This window comes from Mirounga angustirostris, unplaced genomic scaffold (assembly GCF_029215605.1).
Source record: "Mirounga angustirostris isolate CCGP_5_RB_7025 unplaced genomic scaffold, mMirAng1.0.hap1 SCAF_17, whole genome shotgun sequence".
In the NCBI taxonomy this organism is placed as follows: domain Eukaryota; kingdom Metazoa; phylum Chordata; class Mammalia; order Carnivora; family Phocidae; genus Mirounga; species Mirounga angustirostris.
The window spans coordinates 24,697,360-24,722,910 of record NW_026991725.1 but is presented as its reverse complement, the minus strand read 5'-3'; the positions used below and the strand labels follow the sequence as shown (position 1 = coordinate 24,722,910).

Below are 25,551 nucleotides of genomic sequence, written 5' to 3'. Positions count from 1 at the left end.
TCAATCCCAGGACCCTGGGATCATGACCTGAGCCGAAGGCAGACTCTTAACGACTGAGCCACCCAGGCGCCCCTTGTTTTTTTCTTTAAGTAGGCTCCACACCCAGCATGGAGCCCAGCGTAGGGCTCGATCTCATGACACTGAGATCAAGACCAGAGCTGAAATCCCAAGTTGGATGTTTAAGCAACTGAGCCACCCAGGCACCCCCAGAACTGTAATTTCTTAAATCCTGAGATTTGCAGTCTGCTTCATCTGGTCCATTGGTTCTTACACTTTAGAAAGCATGGGTGTCACCTGAAGGGCTTCTTATACTACAGATTGCCCTTCTTTCTCTCCACCTCCTCCTCACCCCATTTTTGGTATTATAGGTCTGGGGTACAGCCCAAGAATTTGCAGTTCTGATGAAGGCCCCACTTGATGCTAATGCTACTGGTCAGGTGACCACGGGTTTTGAACCACTGATCTTACCCTTTCTTGGAATCTTGGAGTAGAATATATATGTGCAGAAGGGAGAGAAGAGATAGGTAAATCTGGACAGATGTCCTGTAAGCCTGGTGTTTTCCAAATCCTCCTGGGACACCGTCTATTCCTTTTTCCCTTCGTTTCATGCTCCCATAGAGACAACACCATTCAGTCTTTTTTTTTTTTTTTTTTTTAAGATTTATCCATTTGAGAGAGAACATGTGCTCACATGCACAGTGAGGGAGGGGCAAACAAGCAGACCCTGCAGGGAGCCCGTCCTGGGTTTGATCCCAGGACCTGGGGATCATGACCTGAGCTAAAGTAAAACCATTCAGTTTATATAGACTGATGCAAGGAAAGAAATTAGTTGTTAGGTGTGATTTTTGTTCCTTTTTATCTCTAGAGTTGTAGAAATCATGTGAATGACGTATGGCAGGTTTATATTTTTTAACAATTTAATTACTGTGTATATTCAAGTGAGCAAAGTGCTTTACGAGGTGAGATGTGTAGCATTTAATAAATATACTTTGAATATACAAGATAAAGAGATTAGCATTTCTAATATATAAATGATTGTCCTTTTGTGAATTTGAATTGGGCAGAGTCTAGTAGATTGGGTGTTGAGTGAGTCTATTTTGTACATAAAAAAATTTTTTTCCAGGGCGCCTGGGTGGCTCAGTTGGTTGAGCGACTGCCTTCGGCTCAGGTCATGATCCTGGAGTCCCTGGATCGAGTCCCGCATCGGGCTCCCTGCTCGGCAGGGAGTCTGCTTCTCCCTCTGACCCTCCTCCCTCTCATGCTCTCTGTCTCTCATTCTCTCTCTCGTAAATAAATACAATCTTAAAAAAAAAAAAAAAAAAAATTTTTTTTCCAAAGATCTTAAGCTTAAGACATATATTGTGTGCTATATAACACTGAAAAGTCTCCCAGATCTCTATTTTTGATACTTTAGTTTTCTTTGCTAGACGTTATTTATGTCATCAACCCTTGATTATTCAGCTTTTTATTTTTATTTTATTTTTTTAAAGATTTTATTTATTTTTTAGAGAGCGAGAGAGAAACAGCATGAGAGGGGCAAGGGTCAGAGGGAGAAGCAGGCTCCCCGCTGAGCCGGGGGCCCGATGCGGGACTCGATCCCAGGACCCTGGGATCATGACCTGAGCCGAAGGCAGACGCTTAACCATCTGAGCCACCCAGGCGCCCTATTCAGCTTTTTAAATGGGTTATAATTCCCCCATGTGTTCTTTTCTGTAAGTGTACCTGGAGAGGAGTGATCATGGTGTAGCATCTTAGAAACTGTATCATTTGAGAACTTAAACTTGTTTAGGAGGAAATATGATGGCTTCATTTTGAAAGACTGCCTTATAGAAGAAGGATATGTTTTTTTTTAATAGCTTCCACTAATGGGTAGAAATTATAGGGAAGCAGATTATTCTTTGATGTCATATAATTTCCTGAAACATGTCATTGTCAGTCAACAGCTTTTATTATAAGATTTTCTGTTGCAGTGAAACTTGATAGTCCAACTTTCCATCACCGAGTCCTTTTGCTTCTTCAAAAATCCTTCTTTCTCCAGTTTCTTTTCTTTTTTAATTTTCACCAGCCCTGTAATCTCACAGAGACCTGCGTCATCTTTTACTTGAACTATAATTTCAGTGTATTCTTCGCTTATGTCCTTACTACCAATCCAGAGTTTAATTTCTTTAGGTTTCTCTTCTCTCCAGGATTATTTCAAATTTCTAGCCTGATATACAAATTTCCTTCACGACCAAGCCCCACTATCCACATAACAGTTCAGTTTATTTTTTTTTAAGATTTTATTTATTTATTAGAGAGAGCGACAGCGAGAGAGGGAACACAAACAGGGAGAGTAGGAGAGGGAGAAGCAGGCTTCCTGCTGAGCAGGGAGCCCGATGCAGGACTCGATCCCAGGACCCCTGGATCATGACCTGAGCCGAAGGCAGACGCTTAACGACTGAGCCAGGCCAGGTGCCCCAGTTCAATTTATTATTCAGTTCCTACCATGTATCGGGCTCTGTGCTCAGTCTTGGAACCATGTTGGCAAATATGAAAGCCATGGTCCCTGCCCTCACAGAGCTTTCCATTTAGCTGGAGGGTAGGTTGTTATAGTTATTAAAAAATATGTTTTGTAATTACCCTTTGAATGTCTGAGATTGAGGGGGAAGTACGCTTTGTCTGCTACTTTCCTATCCCTCCTCTTCCATTATTTTTTCTTCTTTGAATCATGAAATGCTAAGGCCTCATGTATGACTCCATGCTTTTATACATCTTATCTCCCCCCTTTTCTCCTAGTTAATTAACGTCTGGCCTTCCTTTAAGACTCAGATGTCAAGGTATGAGCAGAATTAGTTATTTCTTCCCTTGCTCTCATATGCCTCTTGTCCTTTATCTCTAATAATTAATATTTACTTATTTGTGTTCATTGTAGAGCAAGAGCTCCTGAAACACAGAGATAACATCTCCTTTTCTTTGTATCTCATTGCCTGTGAGAGAGCCTGATTTGAGAGGGTGTTCAATGTTCATTGCATGAAGTCAAGAGGCAACTCTGTAACATGTGATAGCAGGGACTGAGCATCTTTCCCTCAGCTTCAGTGACATGTGTGTTTGCTGTTATTACTCTGCTTTTTATTGAGTATAGGTATTCGGTTTTTTATATAGATTACTACACAAGCTTACAGTCTTGATCTCCTTTATGGAAGAAATGGTGACTCTGTTGAAAAGTACCCATTGTGGGTTACTTGATTAATTTGTTAAATGATCACTTGTGTGCAGCAAGAATGCATGTAGTGGTGGTTATGAAGCATTACCAGTTTTCTGCATGTTATGTAAAACTCAGAATGTTCCCTATCCTAGGATGGTTTCTGAGCACCTCCTTGAACAAGTAAATGTGACTTAGATTTGGAGAATCACCCTATCCTAATGGCATTTTTAAATGGCCACTGTGCAGTGATGTGATTTTAAGCAAGTAAATCTTTTGCAATTCCGTTTCCTTACAAGAAAATGAAGATTAAGGATAGTATGAAGATTCAGTACATTAGTACATGAAAAACACTTAAAACAGTACCTGCCACATAATGTCATCCTTCTGATTGCTATTTTTATTAATTTTTTCTAAAGACAGGGAACAAATTAAATGTCTCAAAAGATGTTTTTCAGCCTAAAGAGTCCCTAAGTATATGACTTCAGCTTATAATATCCACTATACTTATTCAACTCTCTCTTTAGAGGATTGCCTCTAAACTTTGAGTTGAATGTAATAAAATGTTAAGTAACACTAAATGATTTTGTTTTTGCAGATGTTCTCAAATAGTGATGAAGCTGTAATCAATAAAAAACTTCCCAAAGAACTCCTATTACGGTAAGTCTGAATGCTAATTTTAGCTTGGTGGTGTGTGTGTGTGTATATCATATTTGCCTATTTAAAATTTTTTAGACTTATTGCTAATTTTCATGTATGTATAGGAACTGGATTATCTGAATTTTAAATTTATTGATTCTTTTGTCATATAGTCTTGACTCTGTACTTTCTAGATATGAATCAAAATTTCAAATGTTTAATTTAAAAACAATTTTCTCCTACCTGATTTGTACCTATATTTGATTTTATTTACTAGTTTTCCCTTGCTCTATGTTTCTATATAATGTGAAAGAGATAATATATTTTATTTTATTATAATGCTGATTTTTTTGAAGTGGTTCTGATCCATCCCTTCGCCCCACTTCCCATTACCAATATCAAATATGTCCATGAAGTGACTTGTATTTGTAACAAAATATCACATATACTGAGGCACTGTAGAGAAGAGTTACAGCCCTTTACTTTAAGGGTAAAAAGGTAGGGGCACATGACTGGCTCAGTTGGTGGAGCATGAGACTCTTGATGTCAGGGTTGTAAGTCCAAACCCCATGTTGGGTGTACTTAAAAATAAAATCTTAAAAAAAAAAAAAAAAGATAACAATGTAGAAGTTATTTGAAGTTCTTTCTTGTATTACAGTTACAATGTTATCATCATTTTTAATAGGTAAAAATTACATTTGGATCACCCACAACATAAAACTCACAGCCCCCAATTTATATACATCTGACCTAGGTATTGCCTAGGAAAAAAAAAAACTAGGGGAGTTATTTCACAGCCCATTTATTTGGCACTTTTTTAAAAGATTTTATTTATTTGAGAGAGAGTGAGCGAACGAGAGAGACAGAGAACACAAATGGGGGGAGAGGCAAAGGGACAAGCAGACTCCCACTGAGCGCAGAGCCCAATGTGGGGCTCAATCCCAGGGCCCCAAGAACGTGACTTGGGTCAAAGTCAGATGCTTAACTGAGCCACCCAGGCACCCCTATTTGGGCACTTAATCATGCTATTCTTTGTTCACTGATGTAGAATACCATGACTGAGAAAGAAGGGTACATTCTCTCTTGCAAATGTTAGAAGTTAACAAGTTGTACTGAGGTGCATCTGCCTCTTGCTCTTAGCTGCTACTGCCCCAGTCCATAACCAGCCAGTCCCTGCTCAAGGTGTGAAATAATCTCACACTAGTACTGGTGAAGAAGAGTATCCCTGGCATTTCAAAGGATTTGCACATCTGAGTCCTTCACTATATTGGAAATACCTTGCAAGCAGGGACTGTTTTCTAATAAATCTTTATGTAATATCTTATACATTGGAGATACTAAGAAAAAATAATGGAATTAAACTTGGAATGGATTTTTCATAGAACCAATGCTTTTGTACATGCTGGTTAACTATAGTTGAAATAATAGCAATATACCCTTGGTTACCTGGAGCTATTGGAAAATGTTTCCTGGATATATTGAGTATTCCTCAAATGTCAGCAAAATTTTAGCTATCTTAAGGAGAAATGTTTTTAAATGGGTCATGTTTTTTAGTGTTATTATAAACCGAGTACACTAAGACATACTTCAATTTTTTTTTTATAATGGCATTAATTTGTACTATAGTAGTTTACCTAAAGACTCAAGATTCAGGGAAATTATTTGATTCTTTGGTAATTAGCTGCCCCCTGTTATGGTTTACATTTTTATATTTTATTAGAGTTTTTCTCCATGGAAGACAGACATAAAGGCCACATACTGTATAATTCCATTTATATGAAATATCCAGGATAGACAGATCCATGGAGATTGGGTTGCCAAGGGGCTGTGGTGAAGGGTGATAGGGAGTGACTACTAATGGGTATAGGGTTTCTTTTGGGAGTGATGAAATGTTCTGAAATTAGGTAGTGATTATGGCTGCACAACATTGTGGTTATACTAAAAACCACTGAATTGTGTACTTTAAAAGGGTAAATTTCATGGAATGTGAATTCACTCTAATATATGTATAATTTGTATAAATTTTCAATTTATAATTTATAATAAAATTTTTAATAATACAGTTGTAATAAAATATGCAATTATATAATAAGTGTTTATTATATAATTTTAAAAATGCAGGGGCACCTGGGTGGCTCAGTGGGTTAAGCATCAGGTCATGATCTCAGGGTCCTGGGATTGAGCCCCGTGTTGGGCTCTGTGCTCAGCGGGGAGTCTGCTTGTCCCTCTGCCTCTCCCCCAACTCATGCTCTCTCTCTCTCAAATAAATAAAATCTTTAAAAAAATTCAGCCCATATGATAAACAAATGCAGTCTGTTGCTCTATTTTATGTTGTATATGTTCACTAATTCTTCAACCATATCCCACTCTTGGTGATTTATTGTAGCAAAGGTTTTGTAGATATTTTCTTTGATGCTAGTGTTTCTTCCTTTAAATGCAGTCAGTCCCAAAGACAGCATTAAGGGTAGACTAATAGGTGACTTCTTAAGTGGATGATTTGTAGTCTTCTGTCTGTTAAGAGTGACCCCACTTTAGGCATTTCTTCATAGCCATTAGGTTACTAGTGGTTACCTCTGATAAAATGGTATTGAAGAAGCAGGTAATTCACTCCATACTTGTTTATTTAACAAAAATGTTTTTTGCTGAAGACAAGAATAGCAAATAGAAAGTTATTACAGTAATCTTTATTGGGGGAAATGATGGCCTAAACCCCATTGGAAGGATGGGCTCTATCAAGAGGTTTTTAAGAGCTGGTATTGGCAGTATATTGCTGATTGATTTGATGTGATGCTAATGAGGGTATTGGGAAGAAGGCAAGGATGGTGCCCCAGTTTTTTGCTTTCTGCCAAGTGAATGGTGGGAACACTTCACTAAGATAAAATAGGTGGAAGAACAGGGTTAATTGAAAGAAAATAATGAAAATGAGTTCAGTTCTGGTACCTGTGGATATCCAGGTGGCAATGCCAAAAGGCAGATGTATATACAGTTCTCAAGCTTAGCAGCATGATTTAAAATTCATATGTATATAAAGACATGAAAGAGTAAGAAATTGTGTATATTTAGCTCTTTTTGGATTTACTAGTACCCATGAGAAATAAAGAAAACAGGAAGAAATACAAGGCCTCTCAGACACAGAAATGAAGAGCTTCGGGGCCAAAACATCATATATAACTATGAAATATATAAAATGTGGCAACATTTCGGTCAGGTTTCCAACCAGGCTCAGTGAGACACTTGGTGTCATCACCTGGTGATTGATTTGGTAAGAACTCTAGAAAAGAGCTATGTATGGCAGATGTTGAGGTTTGGCTGTATGTCCAGATTAATTGTACTCTTATACATTCACTCTTGGCTTAAATGTTCTATATTAAGATAGTTGAAGTCTTATGAGTTAGCAATATTTCATGCATATCTTAATCTAATATATATGTAAATCAGTATGTCATCTGTAAACTCTGGAACCCATTTTATTGATACTCATTTATTTGTCTCCAGAGTACTTGAGATGACTTGGATCAGGAGCAAGTATAATAAATACAAATAAACTATGAGGACCATGACAAATATTTTTTAAAGTAGAAAACCAAAACCAGAAAGGAAACACATGTACCCTTGTAAGAGTTTACACAGTTGCTATACGTGGGTCTCACATTTAGCTTTAAATTTTCTTGGTAACATAAATGAAATAATATTCTTTTTTTTTTTAAGATTTTATTTATATATTTGACAGAGACAGAGAGAGAGGGAACACAAGCAGGGGGAGTGGGAGAGGGAGAAGCAGGCTTCCCACTGAGCAGGGAGCCTGATGTGGGGCTTGATCCCAGGACCCTGGGATCAGGACCTGAGCCGAAGGCAGACGTTTAACAACTGAGCCACCCAGGTGCCCCAAATAATATTCTTTTTTTTTTTAAGATTTTATTTATTTATTTGACAGAGAGAGACACAGCGAGAGAGGGAACACAAGAATGGGGAGTGGGAGAGGGAGAAGCAGGCTTCCCGTGGAGCAGGGAGCCCAATGCAGGGCTCAGTCCCAGGACCTTGAGATCCATGACCCAAGCCAAAGTCAGACGCCCAAACACTGAGCCACCCAGGCACCCCTAAAATAATATTCTTAGCAGAAAAGATGAAATATATATATTATACCACAAAATCAGAGCTCTTTCTAGAAAGCACTACTTTCTAAGAGAAATTTCTCAAATGAGAGTCTACTTAACATTTTGTGGGTAAAGTTCCATAGCAAATTCAGTCACAGATTTCATATGGTCACATCTTGTAGCACCTTTGTAGTAGTTAAAAAAACAAAATAATAACATGTAGGGCGCCTGGGTGGCTCAGTTGGTTGAGCGACTGCCTTCGGCTCAGGTCATGATCCTGGAGTCCCAGGATCGAGTCCCGCATCGGGCTCCCTGCTCGGCGGGGAGCCTGCTTCTCCCTCTGACCCTCCCCCCTCTCATGTGCTCTCTGTCTCTAATAAATAAATAAAATCTTAAAAAAAAAAATTTTAAATAAATAAATAAATAAATAAATGGATGCTTCTGACAGTCCAGTTGATCCAAGGTTGCTTTTGGCTGCAAGTAATAGAAACTCTGAAATGGGCTTACACAGTAAGGGAAGTTATTTCATACAAAAGGAAACACAAAGATCAGGCTGCCTACATCCCAAGGTTCATTGATTTATGGGATCCCCAATGTCATCAGCAATTTTCTGTTTGTTCTGCTAGAAGCCACATCAGCTTGGTCCTAAAAACTCTTTTCTTTATGGGCACAGGATGGATGCCAGCAAATACTGGATCAACATGTATCTTTGTTCACTCTGAGGGGAGAGATAGGCAACCATTTATACTCCTATAAAGCCTCTTCTCCGATCTCATTAGCCCAAATTGGCTTAGGCCTGAACCAATCACTGTGACAGGTTTAGACTAACTAACTGGGCTGAAGTGGATGTTAGAGAGTCAATTACAGTGCCTACCACAGATAGAATATAACATACTTAAAGGAATCATGAATGTCCTTCAAACAGTCTTCTATAAATTTCACTTATCTTAGCTGGAATTTTCATAAGATTAGGGTAGCACAAGGATTATATTTCTTATGAGGTCCTGGAGTCAAAATATCCTTAGCTGTGGATTGATGATTGATTCCTGTACTTCAAACCAGGTGAACAAGTAGATTTGTCATCCTTTGATGGAAAATAAAAGGCCTAACCATGACAATAAAGCACTACCCTACTTTTGCATTGAGTTTTATTTCAAGAAAAAATTATAAACTATTTCCAGCATGTCAATAAATGGTTAATGCAGTGCTCAAAATTCTGTACCACATAGCATAGCCAAGGTGATTTTTGTCTAGGAAGTGTTCATAGGGGCATCTGGGTGGCTCAGTCGTTAAGCGTCTGCCTTCGGCTCAGGTCATGATCCCAGGGTCCTGGGATCTAGTCCTGCATCAGGCTCCCTGTTCCACGGGAAGCCTGCTTCTCCCTCTCCCACTCCCCCTGCTTGTGTTCCCTCTCTTGCTGTGTCTCTCTCTGTCAAATAAATAAATAAAATCTTAAAAAAAAAAAAAGTGTTCATAGAAGGTGATATTGCCAGTTGCTCAACATAGTCACATAAACATACACAAAACCCTCATTAACATTCCTGTAGAGCTTCTCATTTAGAAAGACAAAACTTCCCTGTCAACTCGGTCTAGTTAATAATTTAAGTAGTTGTTACTTGTACACCTGAAGAACTAAATGATTTAGTGTGCTACATGGGATTACCAGAATGAGTAGATTAGGTTTGCATAATTTCTGATCCGTATAATCTTGATTGAATAGTTAACTGTAAGTAGCTGGATAGAAAACCAGTTGTCTGATGTGTCCTCTCCAGATTTGTAACAATAAGATCATTTAAAAAACACCTAGGATACTTATTTTTCTATTCTTTATGGCCAGGGGTGTGCATCTGGTTTATTTAGGAGCAGTTTTGCACTGAGATTCAAGTTAAAAAGGAGCCAAAAAGCACAGCCCTAATTTAAGAAGCTAAGATGATCTGATCTCTTGGTGGTTATGTCTGCCAACTCTGATTCACTTTTAATATGGAAGTATGTCCACATTAATAACCAAGTATGTATAGAGAGTATGTCCACATTAATAACCAAGTATGTATAATTTAATCTGTAACAGATTCTTGTCTAAAGAGTCAATGCTCTTGTCCACGATAGCTACAGATAACATACATTGCTTTTAGCAGAATTCTCCACAAGATGATGGATGATAACCATAATACCTTAAGTCCTCTCACTTAAAGCAAAGGCCTAGTAAACCTGCATCTGGTAGGTAGATAATAAAGATACTAGCATACAGTTTTAATGACCAGTTCCTGCAAACTGATTGTCTCTTGTGAGGAATAAGAAGTTTCCAATTTTGAAAATGTGGTGTAGTTTCTGTCAGACAGTAGGCAAGTATCAGAACCCTAAATTCAGGGGCGCCTGGGTGGCTCAGTCTAAGTATCTGCCTTTGGCTCGGGTCATGATCCCTCGGTTCTGGGATTGAGCCCCACATCGGGCTTCCTGCTCAGCGGAGAGTCTGCTTCTGCTGCTCCCCCTGCTTGTGATCTCTCATGTGCTCCCTCTCTCAAATAAATAAAATCTTAAAAAAAAAAAAAAAAAAAAGAACCCTAAATTCAGAGCAGGCCTTAACACATCATATGGCCAAAGATCTTCATCCCGTTCCTTTAAAATTTTTTTAACAAATAATATATAAATTACTCATTAGCCCAACACTTTGAAAAATACAAAGAAGTAAACAACTGACTTCCTTAATCCCTGCTTTCAGTATCCACCTACCCCCAAAAAAAGCCTATTCTCCCCTCCAAAGGTAGCAGATGTATCCACTTGTATCTATATATATAGATACATATATAGATATATATAGACATATATAGATAGATAGATAGATATATTACATGTACAATACTTATATGTCTCCATGTATCATATTTTATATTTTTCAAAAATGAAAACATGATATAAATACTCTTCTACAACTTGTTTTTGTTTCTGTCACTTAATAATCATTGACCTCTTTTTAGGTCAGTTCATGTAGCATTACCTCATTCTTTTAAAAGTCAGCTACGTACAATAGTTCATTGACCGAATGTACCATATTTATTTAAGTATTGTTATTTATATAAAGATTGTTTCTAACTTTTCATTATTTCAAATAATGCTGTCATGAATATTCTGTAAGCCATTTTTACTCCTACTTTTGCTTCTGCAGGTTGTAATATGTGTATCTTTTATTTTAATAGACACTGTCAAATTATTCTTAAAAAAGTTATACCTATAGATATCCCCATTATGTAAATGGAATTATCCAGTTATAACCTCTCCAGGACCACTGTACGCTTTTTTTTTTTCTTTTAAAGATTTCATTTATTTATTTGACAGAGATAGCGAGAGCAGGAACACAAGCAGAGGGAGTGGGAGAGGGAGAAGCAGGCTTCCCGCTGAGCAGGGAGCCCAATACAGGGCTCGATCCCAGGAGCCTGGGATCACCTGAGCCGAAGGCAGACGCTTAATGACTGAGCCACCCAGGCGCCCCTGTTTTTTTCTTTTTTTGTATGGTAGTGAGTTTTATGTAGAATTAGACCCTGTTTTCTTCCACATGATGTTTTAGTGTCTTTTTGCTTCCTGGTATTCTTTATCAAGGGTGGGGAAGGCGAGGTCTACTTTGCTTAAACCTGGGCAGCCTAAAGCCAGTCCAGTCTTTCTCGATAGTCTGTTGATAAGAGATGGGAAAAGACTTTTATTGAAGCAATCAAGAGGATCCTTAGACAATAGCAGACCCTTCATTCCATCTCAGTTTTCTTATCTCTTTGATCTTAACCATTCTGGTTATCAGGGCAGGGCCCCTGGCTGGCTTAGTTGGTGGGGCATACAAATCTTAATCTCAGAGTCATGAGTTGGAGCCCCACATTGGACCTGGACCCTACTTTTAAAAAAGAAAAAAGTACAACATAGTGATTTGACAGTTGCATACATTATGAAATGCCCACGACCATAAGTGTTGTTATCACCTAACCATTCTGGTTATGGACATAGGTATCTCAGGAGGAATTATGTAAAGGGTTAAAGTGTGGAGAAAAGGACCACTGTCAACATGCTCTAAGGTACTTAGCCTGAAGATAATGAAAAGCAGGAAGGTGCTCAGTATAATGTAGTTTATTATGCTGGCTTATTATACAGATGCTATAGATATATATTTATACATGTACTGATTTTTTTTTTTAAAGATTTTATTTGACAGAGAGAGACACAGCGAGAGAGCGAACACAAGCAGGGGGAGTGGGAGAGGGAGAAGCAGGCTTCCCGCCAATCGGGGAGCCCGATGCGGGGCTGGATCCCAGGACCCTGGGATCATGACCCGAGCCAAAGGCAGACCCTCAACGACTGAGCCACCCAGGCGCCCCTGTACTGATTTTTTTTTTTAATTTACATTAACATTACGATATTTCGAAGAATAAATGCTCATTGTGAGCCCCCCACCCCAACAACAAAAAAAAACATTGCTCTGGCTAAAACCCTGGCAGCCTATCCCAACAATTCTTATATTCAGGTCTCTAAAGATAATTATCTCCACTGTCAAGTATGTAGAATAAGTAGAAATCAAAGAAAGTTTACAACATAATAGACATTTAGACAGACTAGTATGGAGTGGTAGAAGGGACTTAAGCACTGAGGCTTATCAGTCATCTTACTAGGGAGCCAAATCAAGACTGGAAAGACCAAGCTCTTTTTACTTGAATACAGGAGCATAGTGGCTGTATTTGTCTTCGCTCTTTTTAATGTACTGTAGTGTCAAAATTCAGGTGAAAACCTAACTCATTTGGGATCTTGATATTCAGAACCCCAGTCAGTACATTCTAAGACTGGAATTAGGATTGCTGAGATGTGTGCTTCAGAGAGCCTCCTAGGTGTGCATTTGGCCTCCAGCCTGATGTTTCATGTCTGTCTGTCTATAGTGCTTCCTTTTGTGGAGAAAAGTTTACTGTAGTCTAACTAGGATCATTACCTGTAAAGCTGTTCGCCTGTGTCCCCCCAGGTGTAATAATACATTTATACAAATTGCTCAGGAGTTAGTGATGAGTTTGCAGAAACAGGATCTTTAGATTATGAAATTCCACATACAGGTACGATATAGCAGAAGACAGGAAAAGGCAGGGGCGTTTCAGCAATTCAAGAATGTTTGTTGCATAAGAAAAATTCACTGTTTTAGGAATTGAGGTACCTAAGTTGGGGATATCTATATTTATTTGGGAGTGGTTAGTAATCTGTACTGAAGAGGATGGGAGATTTATTCTATAAAAAAATGTCATCAGGGTGGTAGCTGGACCACCTCAAGGGAACAAGAAAGGCATCCAACCTTTCCTTCTATGGACAGATGTACAAAATGTAATAATGCACATACAGTGGAATATTTTTTTTAAAGATTCTATTTATTTATTTATTTTAAAGATTTGTATATTTATTTTAGAGAGAGCATGAGGGGGGCAGAGGTAGAGGGAGAGAATCTCAAGCGGACTCCCCACTGAACATGGAGCCTGAGGTGGGGCTTGATCCCACAACCCGAGATCACCACCTGAGCTGAAACCAGAGTTGGCTGCTTAACCGACTGTGCCACCCAGGCGCCCCAAGATATTTATTTATTTATTTATTTATTAAAGATTTTATTTATTTATTTGACAGAGATAGCGAAAGAGGGAACACAAGCAGGGGGAGTGGGAGAGGGAGAAGCAGGCTTCCCACTGAGCAGGGAGCCCGTTTTGGGGCTCGATCCCAGGACCCTGGGATCATGACCTAAACCGAAGGCAGATGCTTAACGACTGAGCCACCCAGGCGCCCCAAGATTTTTATTTATTTAGAGATGCCCCAAGGTTTATTTAATTAATTAATTTATTTTATTTTACTTATTTAAGGAGGGGCAGAGGCAGAGGGAGAGAATCCCAAGCAGACTTGCTCTGAGCATGGAGCCGGATGGAGGGCTCAATCCCATGACCCCAAGATCAAGACCTGAGCCAAAACCAAGAGTTGGCTGCTTAATTGACTGAGCCCCCTCCCCCCCAGGCGCCCCTACAGAGTATTATGTAGCATTAGGGAAGGAAATTCTGAGACATGTTACCTCGATGAACCTTAAAGACATTATGCTCAGTGAAATAAGCCAGTTACAAAAGGACAAATACTGGGGCGCCTGGATGACTCAGTCTGTTGAGTGGTCTGACTCTTGATTTCGGCTCAGTTCATGATCTTGGGGTCGTGAGATCGAGCCCTGCAAGCTCCTCAATCAATGTGGAGTCAGCTTAAGAGTCTCTGTCTCCCTCTCCCTCTGCTCTTCCCTCTGCTCTCTCTCTCTCTGAAATAAATAAATCTTTAAAAAAGCACAAAAGGACGAATACCATATGATTCCTCTCATATGAAGTACCTAGAGTAGCCAAATTTATAGACAAAGAAAGTAGAGTGGTAGTTGGCAGGAGCTAGAAAGGGGAAGGAGGAGTTACTGTTTAAGTATGGAGTTTCAGTTTGGAAAGATGAAAAAGCTCTGGAGATGGGTGATGGTAATGGTTGCACAACAGTGTGAATGTACTTAATGCTACTGAATTGTACACTTAAGAATGATTAAAATGGCAAATTTTATGTTATGTATATTTTACCCAAATAACAAAAAAGTTTATTTATTACTATTTTTTTTTTAGATTTTTTAAAGATTTTATTTATTTATTTGACAGAGAGAGACACAGCGAGAGAGGAAACACAAGCAGGGGGAGTGGCAGAGGGAGAAGCAGGTGTCCCGCGGAGCAGGGAGCCCGATGTGGGGCTCGATCCCAGGACCCCGGGACCTGAGTCAAAGGCAGATGCTTAATGACTGAGCCACCCAGGTGCTCCAACAAAAAGTTTAAAAAAAAAAAACCCACAAATATTTACAAAATGCACATTACTTTTTGTCTGATGTAATTATTTTTTAAAGTTTATTTTTTATTTTTATTTTTTTAGAGAGAGAGAGAACATGTGAGTGGGTGAGGAGTGGAGAATCTTAAGTAGTAGGCTCCACGCTCAGCGGGCAGCCCAGCGTGGGGCTCAATCTCATGACCCTGAGACCATGACCTGAGTCACCTAGGCGCCCTTGTCTGATGTAATTATTAGCTGAGTTTATTCCTAGTTCCAAAAATGTGACTGATAGGCTCTAATCACTAAGCAACAAAATTTTGTTCTTTTAAGCTAACTCAGAAGGTTTTTATGCTTAAAGTAATTATGGAAGAAAAAAATCTGGCCTTCATTCTTCTCCAAATTAATGCTTCCTGAGCTCCATTTTGTAACATCCTAGGTATCTCCAGTTATCTCAAGGAATTTATAAAATCCTTAAGGCAAAATTAATTTACTTAAACCTTTGAAGCACGTGCTATATTACAGTTCTTGTGCACTTGCAGAAGAGTTTAGCTTATTATTCAGATCAAAATGACCTTTAAAGGGCGCTCATGAGTAAAGAGGGCTTTAAACAGATGTGACCCATTCACTTATTACCAGGATGCTCTGACCTGTTTTTACAGGTGGCTTATAGTGTAGAGAGTTATCACACTTTAAGCAAATCAATTATTTCAAATAATAACGCTTCAAAATAAATATTTAACTTCTGTAGGTCTGAGAAGAATTCTAGGCTGTGTTTCCCGACAGTGATGAGTTTTATAACTTCCTAAATTAGAATTACATGTATAGAGATTTAATATAGTTATTCATTTTTTAGGTGTTACTATATTATTTAATCTTTTTTCCTTCATAATTGTCATATTCTTTGTAAAGTTAACACTCCCCTAGTCTTTTGATAACCAGAAGTGTGAACATTGTTTTTTTTACTTTTTAACAGATTGTATCAGTTAGAAATATTTTATTATCCCTTGATATAAGTAATCGAACTTATGTGGTACTTATACATACATTCTCAAGTAAAAGATTTCTTTCTCCCCCAATGTTTTATATGGGCAGTGTTATGTTGTAAGTTGCTCCCATTTTTTGTGTTTGTTCAAAAGAACTTCTCCCTGGGGTGCCTGGGTGGCTCAGTCGTTAAGTGTCTGTCTTCGGCTCAGGTCATGATCCCAGAACCTTGGGATCCAACCCACATCGGGCTTCCTGCTCAGCGGGAAGCCTGCTTCTCCCTCTCCTGCTTCCCCTGCTTGTGTTCCCTCTCTCACTGTGTCTGTCTCTGTCAAATAAATAAATAAAATCTTAAAAAAAAAAAAAGAACTTCTCCCTTTTCATGCATTTATTAACATAGGCATTTATAGGTAAAAATCAAAAGAAACTACTTATCATATAATAAAGTTTGTCTCCCTCTCTTTTAGGATATTTTCTTTTCTGGATGTTGTTACTTTGTGTCGCTGTGCTCAGGTCTCCAGGGTAAGAATTGTTGATGATTATAGGGGTACCCTTTCCTGATGCTGATGATATCAGCCTCTGTATATAGTAGGCAAACCGTTTCCTTCAGATGTTAGTTGGTTATGTGTCAGAGGTTGGTATTTAATGCATGGCATTCCCAAACCCATGTAATTCTGCAGTAGGATTCTACAATATATACTGTCTCTAACTTTAATTTTTTGGAAATCTTAACTATTTATATAATGCAAACAGGAAACATTTTCTTTCTTTTTTTTTTAACGAAACATTTTCAAGGAAAAAGTATTAAACTTGCAAATCAAAAAGTTAGGCTCTACTCAGAATTGTAATAAAATAGTGTTTCATTATGTTTTTCTAGTTCATTTTATATGCACACACACACACACACACACACCCACGGAAGGCTCAAGGCTCTAATTCTCATGTTTTTTCCCCATATTGCTTTCCTCAAAATTTAATACCTAGAATATAATTTATTTAAAAATTACAGGGCAAACCAGATTCCATTCTTAAAGTCAGTTTTTAATTTCACTTATCTATTTTTGTCAATTGATATTGTTGTGACAAAACTGAAATATAATCTTATTGGCTGCCACTAATATAAAGAATAGATTCTGTGTTGTGGGAAAATTGCTTTCTCTTTTGTAATACAGATCTGTAATGATTAACTTACATTGAATGGGCGCATGCAATCATCACTTTTTTAAATAACTGGGCAATGGCTTTTTGCTTGTCCGTTTAATAAACATTTATTGAGAAACTACTGTGTATGAGATACTGTCCTAAGTGCTGGATATGGAACAGGGTTATCCCATATTGTGTTTATCTTTGTAGGTGTGCACAGGTTTTCAAATAACCAACACTACTCCCCTCAAAAAACCCCACAAAACTTACCATAGAAAATTCACCATGTCTTGCTAACTTTAATATAATTTCTGCATCCCAAAAGCCATACTAAATCTGTGTATCAGCTACTTTGGAAACAGTCAGTAGTATTTTGATGATTTTTCTTGATGACTTTTTTATCCCTTGTATTTGTGCTATGGAAATGGCTGGTACAAATGAATAGGGTTTCCTTAATATCTTCATATGGAGCTGAGGTCATCATTGAGAAACAATATACCCAGACTCATGTCTAAACCTTTTTGTTAAGTTGCAGTCTCATCTCATGGGTGTTGATTTTAGTGAATTTTAATTGTTTTCATTTGCAGGTTCCTCTTCCCTATTAATGTTTTAACTTTAAAAGAAAGGAAAGCACACCACCAGTTTTTGTTAAATCTGGAGAATTGGTACATCAGTACTTATGCGATGATTGTTTTCTGTACTTGAACTACTTAATGAATTAGTTTTTTCCTTAAAAAAAGACTCTAGGAAGGAACCTGTGATTCCTAATTTTAGTCTCAGTTTGTCATGTTTTCTTCTTATTAGTGAAAGGAAGGAAATGAGAAATATCAAATCAAACCAGAAGTATATTTACCTAAGAAGCTAGTAAACATATGATCTTTTAAAAGTTTTATCTTTTGTCTCCCATGGTTAGCCATTTAAGATGCCATGAGACCACAAAAAGAAAAGCAACACTGAACTCCTGAGTAAACCTTAAAGATTTCCAAAGTAATAGCTTTATTTACCCTCATACCCCTGACATATTTCTGGCTGATTGTGTGACACTTACCCTGGGGCTTGTAATCTCCTTTTTAGAATCTCAGTATTGACTCCATTTTGATGTGTTATAGTAAGAGATAATATTCTAAGTTTATAACTCAGCAATTTTAAAACTTTTGTTTATACTTTAATAGGAGAAACTTTTAAAAGCTTTCTCATTAAAATATGGTACACAATAAATTAAGTCTTATTGGAGTCATTTTTTCTAATCCTAAAAAGTCGAAATTCTTGCCTCTCTTTAGCTTAACTGAAGAAATGTATGAGAAGTGTTAAACGTTCACTGTTTTAAAATTTCCACTGACTCGAGTAAGTTAGAGGGAAAGATGACCAGTTGAAAAACATGCCTCAGTGAGTAAATTGCTAATGAGGAAAGCAATAAGATTCTGTCATGTATATGGAGAAATGAGTGTCCTTTCTAAGTCCCATGTTACTATATCAGTTTCAAGTCTGACCAAGTGATTATGGATAGCAAATATGTATATTGAATATACCCATATTCAGAGTACTTTACTCTTTCTTTGGTTTCACCTCATCTTGCTCCTAGTGGAAGGATTGGAGTAAGAGACTTGTTTTTCATCAGCAGAAGTATCTCATTTGGAGATTAGAAACTAAATCTTCCGGTTAGAAAAGAGATTCTGGCTAATATACTTACCACAATCTGTCCTCTCCCAACCCCCCTAGCTTCTAGTTTCTATATCCACTCATTTATGGGATAATCTAATTGGATAAAATATCAATCAGAAACAAGGCAGACCTTTTGGGAGTTAATGGTGGTGGGCTGAGAAATTTTTTGGTCAATTTCAATCATTGGTTTGAATTGTGAACTTGAATATTGCTGGTTTTCCCCCTTGAGCTTCTGCTCATTTTGTCTCTTTTTCTTCAAAACAGGCCTGGAATGTTCTGGCTCTGGATGGCAGTAACTGGCAGCGAATTGACCTGTTTGATTTCCAGAGGGATATTGAGGTATAATTATGTGGTGTGTGGCCCCATTTCTCATGTTAGAATGTAATTACAGCATGGAACAGATTAGCCCCAACCATATAAATCTCCTTTCCCTGGAGAGAAAAGCTATTAATTTCAGTGCATCTGAACTTCATGGGAACCTGCAATGTTCCCAACAAGCTTGCTCAGATTTTGAGAATAAGCAGAGCTATTTTACTGATGGAATACTGAATTATTTAGTATTAATAGGACTAAAAATTTTTGTTTTTATTTTCGTGGTGGAAATGTGAACTTGTGTTCATTTTTAAGGAAGTCTTTTTATATTTGCTTACTGAAGAATGAATAGAGTTAACAACTTGGAGGATGATATTTGTATAAATTCTAATTGAGATGAGCAATTTGGTCTTTGGGGAGCCTAGAGACAGTTTTTGTGGAGAATGAAAAAAGAATGAAGCCAAAGTCATTTAATGAATTATTTTTGCTGGGGAGAAATTTTTTTTTCCCTTCAAACTTCTTCCTCATAGTTCATCTCTTAGTATATAGCCTATTATCTCTAAAACAGAGAAGGATAATGGCTTAAGCTTAGATTATTTTAACATGAACCTGAATTCTGTGGTGCTTGGTTTTCTTGTCAGTAGAGTGGAAATAATAGCTTCCTCATCATATTATAAGATTAAAATGAGATTTAGATTTAAAAAATTTTTAAGTTCTAGGGGAACTTGTCTTGAGTATCCATATAAGAAGTTTTTCAAAAGCCTCACATGAACTTTCCATTAGAAATGGAACTTTCCATTTCTACAGAAAGTACTTTTAAAATAATACCCACTGACATTATGCTGGACTCTTAGGTTTTTCACAGTTGTCTGATCTTCATGGATATAAATATTTAAAGCAACATGACCCACAAAATCATTCAGCAAGCTTCTGTTAAGTGTTTGTTGAGTCTCCGCTGTATTTAGAGTGCTATAGTAAACACTTTGGAAAGGATTCAGAAGTAGTAAAGATAGCTAATGTCCTTCAGTAGCTGCAGTTTAACCCGGAGGTCAGTCTGCATTAATATAGTGGCATAAGAAGAACAGAGCACCATTTCCTCAACTGCAGAGTGTCTCACAAACCGAACAAAATAAACAATACAGGGTGTAAACCTGTTCCAGGTAGATGAGTTGATCAGGAAAGATTTCTCAAAGTAAGTTGAAATTTCTTTATTGAATTAAGTTTTGAAAACAAGTAGAGGGGCACCTGGGTGGCTCAGTCGGTTAAGCGGCTGCCTTCGGCTCAGGTTATGATCTCAGGGTCCTGGGATCGAGTCCCATATCAGGCTCCCTGCTCAGCGGGGAGCCTGCTTCTCCCTCTCCCCATGCTCATGAGCTCTCTCTCTCTCTCACTCACTCACTCTTGCTCTCAAATAAATAAAATCTTTAAAAAATTTTAAAAAAAAAGAAAAGAAAATAAGTAAAAGTTCTTTTCAAAAACAATGTGGTACCTTATTGTTCTGCTTTGTTTTGTTTCTATCTTTTTTGTACAGGGCCGAGTAGTGGAGAATATTTCAAAAAGATGTGGGGGCTTTTTACGAAAGTTAAGTCTTCGTGGGTGTCTTGGAGTAGGAGACAATGCATTAAGGTAAGAACATAACTATTGATTAATTGATCTTCTTGGCTGAAGTAAAGAACAGCACCATCTCACCCAGAAAAAGCTAAAATAATTTTTATATTCTTAAGCTCTTCAGAACCCAAACACACATACATTGCTTATAACACTGGGATGTATGGTTTTGGGATGTATGGTCTTGAGAATAAAACAAGAATAAGTACTCCCTACCAAAAGCCAGATTCCTCATATCATAAATGACTCTTTTGGAGCCTTGAGTAAGTTCGGGTAATTGTAACCTTGGTTGGCACAAAGATCAATGTTTAAAAGTTCATGGTTGGGGTGCCTGGGTGGCTCAGTAGGTTGAGCGTCTGCCTTCAGCTCAGGTCATGATCCCAGGGTCCTGGGATCAAGTCCTGCATCGGGCTCTCTGCTCGGTGGGGAGCCTGCTTCTCCCTCTCCCTCTGCCTTCTGCTCCCCTTCCTTGTGCTCGTTCACTTTCTGTAAAATAAATAAATAAAATCTTAAAAAAAAAATCGTGGTTGAAAATGAATTTATTTGTAAATGTGAGCTTGTTTTGTACAAACATCCAATATTACCAATAATAATATCTTTTATTATTTTTTTGTAATGCCTAGAATTGTGCCCATTTCTTTTCAAACGTTTAACTTTGTTTCTTTCCTGTAAAGGACCTTTGCACAAAATTGTAGGAACATTGAAGTACTGAATCTAAACGGATGTACAAAGACAACAGATGCGTAAGTATTTCATGTATTAGAAGGGTAAGTCATAGCCCCTTGTGTCCTGCCTATACTAGCTTTAAATGTGGGTTATTAAATATATTTAGCAAATTTCATTGTAGTCTTACAGAGGAAAGATATTTTATTTTAAGATTTTATTTATTTATTTATTTGACAGAGAGAGAGACAGAGAGAGAGGGAACACAAGCAGGGGGAGTGGGAGAGGGAGAAGCAGGCTTCCTGCAGAGCAGGGAGTCCGATGCGGGGCTCGATCCCAGGACCCTGGGATCATGACCCGAGCCGAAGGCAGACACCCAATGACTGAGCCACCCAGGCGCCCCAGGAAAGATATTTTAAAAGGAGAAAACATTAAAATAGAAATGGCATAAGAAACTTATTTTGGAGTCTGGCCCAAATTCTATCTTGATATTTAAAGTGAAACTTAAGGGACACCTGGGTGGCTCAGTCAGTTAAGTGGCTGCCTTCCGCTCAGGTCATGATCCCAGGGTCCTGGGATGGAGTCCCTCATCGGGCTTCCTGCTCAGCAGGGAGCCTGCTTCTCCCTCTGTCTGCCACTCCCCCTGCTTGTGCTCTCTCTCTCTCTGTCAAATAAATAAATAAAATCTTTAAAAAAAAATAAAGTGAAACTTAAAAATTATAGACCATGGGTATGCAGTAGGGTTATTAATAATATAAACTACTAGGACTACTTATATTTCAAGAAGATACTAGTAGCTTTCATTCAAAAGACATGGTAAATAGGGGCTCCTGGGTGGCTCAGTCATTGGGGCATCAACTTTGCCTCTGGTCTGATCTCAGGGTTCTGGGATCCAGGCGCCACCCCCCACCCCAAGTCCTAGGGCTCTGTGCTCGGTGGGGAGTCGTCTTGTCCCTCTGCCCCTCCTCCCCGACCGTGCTCTCTCTCTCTCTCTGTCTCAGATAAATAAATAAAATCTTTAAAAAAACCCACAGTAAACAGATAATTCTATAAAATCTTAAACACATAACTGAGCAACTTGTAATAATATTGAGAGCATTTATTAAATGACCCTTTAAATGTACTGTGTCTGTCAGTTACAGTATAAATGAAATAAAGCACTCCTTCATCCTTGAGAGCTTACTATCACAGACATAATAGACATGGAAGGTAGACATAAAAAACAGCACGCCCCCAAAAAATTAGTTCCAGGGTATCTATTGGTAATAATTAATAATATGTATCAAATAACATTTACAATCACATAGGGAAATTGTTGCCTGTTGTGAGGTGAAGTGAAGCCGATGAGGAAGCATGTTTATACAGGGTGGGGCCAGGATTATTCAGTGAATGTTCCTGTTCAAAAAGGCCTCATAAAGGAGGTGGGATCTTTAGAATTGTTTTAATGAAGGAAAGTGAAATACACTCCAGACACAGGGTACAGTTTATTTCATTCCTTTCTTTGAGGTCACAATAATTGTTAACTTTTAATATAAGACAGTGTCTGAAAAACAAGAACTACGGTTATTAATTCTACTATGGTAGAATTACAAGAGTATTTGTAATAATAAACAAGTATTACTTCTGTGGATTGATTTGACCCTTTAACATGAGAAATAAATATAACCCCTCCTCTAACCATGACTTTATACGGGTAGCCTACATTTACTTTAGATAAGTAACCTGTTTATTTTTTTTCTTTTGAATACTTAATGTTACAGAGATTAAGAATTTTACCAATTTGGTATCTAGAAGAGTGACATACAATTTACACTTTTTTCTAGGAATCTATCCTACGTACCAAAGATAAACTGACAAAAATAGAGTAAAATTTATGCACAAGGCTATTCATTTTTACTGTTTGTAATAACAAATACTGCCATATTTTTAATAGCAAAAGACGGGAAACAATCCAAATGTCATTCCGTAGAGAACTATTAAATAAATGGAATGAGGAAATATATAGTATTCTGGAGTGATCTCTAAGACATACAGTTAAGAAAGCAAACTGCAAAAAAGCTTGTATAAGATACTTTTTTGTAGGGATTCCAGGGTGGCTCAGTAGGTTAAATATAAGTAAATAAAATCTTTTTATTTTTTTTTAAGATTTTATTTGGCAGAGAGATAACGAGAGAACACAAGCAGGGGGAGTGGGAGAGGGACAAGCAGGCTTCCCACCAAGCAGGGAGCCCGATGTGGGGCTCAATCCCAGGAACCTGAGATCATGACCTGAGTCAAAGGCAGACGCTTAACAACTGAGCCACCCAGGTGCCCCTGTAAATAAAATCTTAAAAAAAAAAAAAAGATACTTTTTTTTTTTTTTTTAAAGATTTTATTTATTTATTTGACAGAGAGAGAGATAGCGAGAGCAGGAACAGAAGCAGGGGGAGTGGGAGAGGGAGAAGCAGGCTTCCCGTGGAGCAGGGAGCCCGATGTGGGACTCGATCCCAGGACCCTGGGACCATGACCTGAGCCGAAGGCAGACGCTTAACGACTGAGCCACCCAGGCGCCCCAAAAGATACTTTTTGTAGGGCCCTTTTAACATAAGCATGTTAACTTTATCACTCCTATAAAAAAAAAATCTTAAAATCATCAAATAACCACTGGTTAGTTCAGATTTTTGCCTGTTCTAGTGACTTTAGAAACATAATATTTTAGGGGTGCCTGGGAGGCTCAGTCGGTTAAGCATCTACCTTCAGCTCAGGTCATGATCCCAGGGTCCTGGGATCGAGTCCCGCATTGGGCTCTCTGCTTGGCAGGGAGCCTGCTTCTACCTCTGCTTGTGCATTCTCTCTCTCTCTCTTTTCTCGGACAAATAAATAAAATCTTAAAAAAACAAAAACAAAAACATAGTATTTTAAGTGCAATATCAAAGAAAAAAGACGCAAACTTTAAAAAAGCAAAGATGGAGGGGTGCTTGGGTGGCTCGGTTGGGCAACTGCCTTCAGCCCAGTTCGTGATCCTGGAGTGCTGTGATCGGGCTCCGCATCGGGCTCCCGGCTCAGCTTCTCCCTCTGACCCTCTCCCCTTTCATGCTCTCTCTCTCTCTCTCAAATAAATAAATAAAATCTTTAAAAAAATAAAAAATGAAAACAAAAAAGCGAAGATGGAGACTTCTGCTTCTGCCATGACAGTAACTGCCCTCCTGCCATCAACAACTATAAAACTATACAAAACATAGCAAAGAACCAGTTTGAGATGTTGGATAATATGCAGCACAGGATGGAGAAACAAATCAGGTGAACCCTATGACTACCCTGGCTTTCTGCATGGTGGTATTTTCCAGATGATGGTATTAAGGAGAAAGAACTCGAGCAGAGAACAAAGTTTTGGCTGATTTGAAGAGTAAGAAATCGGAGCTCAGGGAGACGAAAGTGGAATTTTTGTCTCGAGATGGCGGATCTACTCAAAAAGAGCTATAGAAATCTACATCGATTTGGCCGAATAGTAAAGTGTAAATGCACATATTGAGACCTTACAAAGCCAGGCAAAGAGCATCTAATAAGGAAAGAACAATTACTGGGAAACTGTAAACTGAAAAATTGCCAGAGCTTAAATAAGGCTGAGAAAAGTTCTGACTACCTCAAATGGAGAATACCTCGGGGCATTTAATAACAGACTTCAGAAAGGTCACATCTTGGTAGTAAAGCTAGACTAGACCTGTCCCAGTAAAGGTTAAAAGAAGAAAATTTAGAATCAAATTGATCCATAACTATTTTAGCTATCTGCTAAGTTGAAATTCAACATTCTTTTTATTTATTTTTTTTTTTAAGATTTTGTTTATTTATTTGACAGAGACACAGCAAGAGAGGGAACGCAAGCAGGGGGAGTGGGAGAGGGAGAAGTAGGCTTCCCACGGAGCAGGGGCTCGATCCCAGGACCCTGGGATCACGACCTGAGCCGAAGGCAAACGCTTAACAACTGAGCCACCAGGCGCCACCTCAACATTCTTTTTAAAGAAGGTGACAAAACCTAGGCACTCAGCATACAGAATTTCCAGCATTCAGTGAAAATTACAAGACATGCAAAAAAGCATGAAATGATACCAGATTAGAAACAGACCTAGAAATGATAGAGATTAGAAAATGGACCAATAAAAAGTTTAAAAAAAAAAAGCAAGTACAAACATGCTCAAGAATTTACAAGAAAACTTAATATGGATGTGGAAGTAAAAGGATGAGAAAGGCTATACTATCACAATCACTAATCACAGGAAACTTGGAGTGGTTATTAATATGAGATGATGTAAACTTCAGGAAAAAGTGTAGATGGAAGATAATAAATAGTAAAGATAAAATCAAGTAGACCAAACACCGGTAAAGCTCTAGAAGACTTGAGCAACACTGTCAATGAACGTGTCCTAATATCATCCTTCAGAATAACATGGGTGAAAAAATAGA

General features: G+C 38.1%; 1 protein-coding gene across 3 annotated transcripts in view; it reads left to right on the top strand.

Annotated features, from left to right (window-relative positions):
• Positions 1–25,551, top strand: part of FBXL20 (F-box and leucine rich repeat protein 20) — a 100,950-nt gene that overhangs the window by 48,215 nt on the left and 27,184 nt on the right. For 2 of the 3 annotated variants that reach the window (XM_045888992.3, XM_045888993.3), the window contains exons 2-6: positions 3,780–3,841; positions 16,191–16,245; positions 18,793–18,867; positions 20,372–20,466; positions 21,123–21,191. In XM_045888992.3, the coding sequence (XP_045744948.1) occupies positions 3,780–3,841; positions 16,191–16,245; positions 18,793–18,867; positions 20,372–20,466; positions 21,123–21,191 (356 nt within the window). Of the gene's footprint in view, positions 1–2,165; positions 2,817–3,779; positions 3,842–16,190; positions 16,246–18,792; positions 18,868–20,371; positions 20,467–21,122; positions 21,192–25,551 lie in introns of those variants that run through there. The other variant, XM_054510828.2, reaches the window with a different exon arrangement.